This window comes from Cebus imitator, unplaced genomic scaffold (genome assembly GCF_001604975.1).
Source record: "Cebus imitator isolate Cc_AM_T3 unplaced genomic scaffold, Cebus_imitator-1.0 Scaffold343, whole genome shotgun sequence".
NCBI classification, from domain to species: Eukaryota; Metazoa; Chordata; class Mammalia; order Primates; family Cebidae; genus Cebus; species Cebus imitator.
The window spans coordinates 760,538-762,860 of record NW_016107658.1 but is presented as its reverse complement, the minus strand read 5'-3'; the positions used below and the strand labels follow the sequence as shown (position 1 = coordinate 762,860).

Sequence of the window (2,323 nt, the reverse complement as noted above, 5' to 3'; positions counted from 1 at the left end):
AAAAGAAAGAAATGTCTCAGAGCCCAAGCTCATGATGTACAATCTTATCACCACTTCTACATCCCATATTCCTCAATTCTGTTCTGCTGAAAACATTGGCCTTCCAAATATTTCAGACACATGAATGATAGTTGCTATAGTGTCCTCATCAGCACTTCTTCCGAATACGTCCCTACCATGAAAAAGTCCTTGGATGCCTGACATTTACAATAATGGACACAATTCTCTGTTCCCCCTCCACTCTCCCTGAAATGAAAAACTAACAATATTCTCTCCATAGTTAGGAGGTATGCTTTCGGTACAGAGCCCCTCCTTCCCTCCAGCACTAAAATTGGCTGTATTATCAAAATGTCAGGGATGCTGCTGTTGTAGACTACAATGCCCCAGGTCATCCTCAACCAGCCTTTGTTCCTTTTTACCTGTGCCACTTGACTGTGTTTCTCAGGGATGTTTTTCAGATGATTAGACTGCACGCAGACAATGTTCCCATCTACGGAAAGAAAAAGAATTTACATGGTTTTACTTTTAAAAGACTATTTTTAAAAATGCCTGGCAACTCAAATTTCCATTGTCAAAGTGGCACATATAGATATGAAAATGTAAATGCAAGCTCATGGCCACTTTTCAGAGAAAACCTAATTATCTCCTGGTCTAGCCATTAAGTAGCTAATTCTTTATGAAGCTACTCCTCAACATTTTCTCTCAAGCCCCAAATGCACTATATGACAATGTCTGCTTTCTGTTCAGACTTTAAGAGGGAAATAAAATGTAATCGGTTTTTACATAAGCAGAATATATATGGGGAAAAAAAGAAAAAAATATAATGGTTTTTATTTTTCTGTTACTGAATAAAAGAACACTAACGTCACACAGTCATTTAATTCAGCACACAGGAGGGAAAAAAGCCAAGTGCATGCCCTTTAAGGCATATGGATATTAAACAGTGTGACTAATATAAAATGATGGCGTTTCAAGTGGATTTATTGAAAATGGGCAAACAGAAAGCTCAGGAATGGGCTGAGCACAGTGGCTCATGCCTGTAATCACAGAACTTGGGGAGGCTGACGTGGGTGGGTCACCCGAGGTCAGGAGATCGAGAGCAGCCTGGCCAACATGGCAAAGCCCTGTCTCTACTAAAAATACAAAAATTAGCTGGGTGTGGTGGCGCACACCTGTAATCCCAGCTAACCTGGAGGCTGGGGCAGGAGAATCGCTTGAACCTGGGAGGTGGAGGTTGCAGTAACCCAAAATCATGCCACTGCACTCAAGCCTGGGTGACAGTGCAAGACTTCATATCAGAAAAAAAGAAAAAGAAAAGAATGCAAGCTCAAGAATAAAATCTGTGAACAGATAACTGAAATTAAGTCTCAGAAATAAGCCACAGTGATTCTCCTCACCGATACGTACCTCCCCTACCAATTCTCTTAAGGCAGATTTACCACAGAATTAATTTTCAAAGATATGGGGATATGAAATAGGAAGGCAACGCTAACAAGGACACTGTTCCCACCCCAGAAAGTAGCATAAAATGATGACAACAACCACGAGGAAACAACAGCAGCAACAATGCCAGCATTTACTAAGTGTTTACTAGGTATCAGGCATATGGCTTTGAGGAAGAAAGGGCGAGGTTTGTGTTTTCTATCACTGTGTTACAATGACTACCCATCAGAAGTATCCACAATCAACCTTGTGATCATGTTCTGCATCAAAGGCTTCTAGTTTAATCTTCTTTAAGGCCACAGTATTTTCCACTTCTACTGACACTTCTCTGCACCCTTTCATTCCTCTTCAGTCTTTGGTTTGTACAACCTTCAACTGACCTCTCCAAGTACCCAGGTAGTACCCCACAGTCTTTGGATTGCCATCTGGACCTCGGTTCACAGAGAAGGTGGACTTATTTCGGTAACCATTGATGACAGGCTGGAGAGGGCAGAAGGACAGGAGGGGGACAAGAGGTCAAATGAAACCAAGGAGGATAACAATAAAGGGAAAGCAGGAATGTTCTCTGGATGAGGACAAATGAGGTTTGCTTGGAAGGTATGGTATATAAGAAAGTCTATGGCCAAGAAGATCAAGACAGTCCACAGAAGGGCAGTTCCAATCTTGCCATAAAGCAGGAGCCAACAAACTACTTATGTCGAGAGCCAGAGAGCAAATATTTTAGGCTTTGCAGGCCATATGGTCCCTGTTGTAACTATTCAACTCTGGGGCCGGGCGCGGTGGCTCAAGCCTGTAATCCCAGCACTTTGGGAGGCCGAGGCGGGTGGATCACGAGGTCAAGAGATCGAGACCATCCTGGTCAACATGGTGAAACCCCGTC

General features: G+C 42.8%; 1 protein-coding gene across 1 annotated transcript in view; it reads right to left on the bottom strand.

Moving 5' to 3' along the window:
* TRMT2B (tRNA methyltransferase 2 homolog B) overlaps positions 1-2,323 on the bottom strand; it is a 45,681-nt gene that overhangs the window by 26,704 nt on the left and 16,654 nt on the right. The window contains 2 exon segments of the mRNA XM_017505860.2: positions 420-490; positions 1,824-2,063. Of these exon segments, the coding sequence (XP_017361349.1) occupies positions 420-490; positions 1,824-2,063 (311 nt within the window).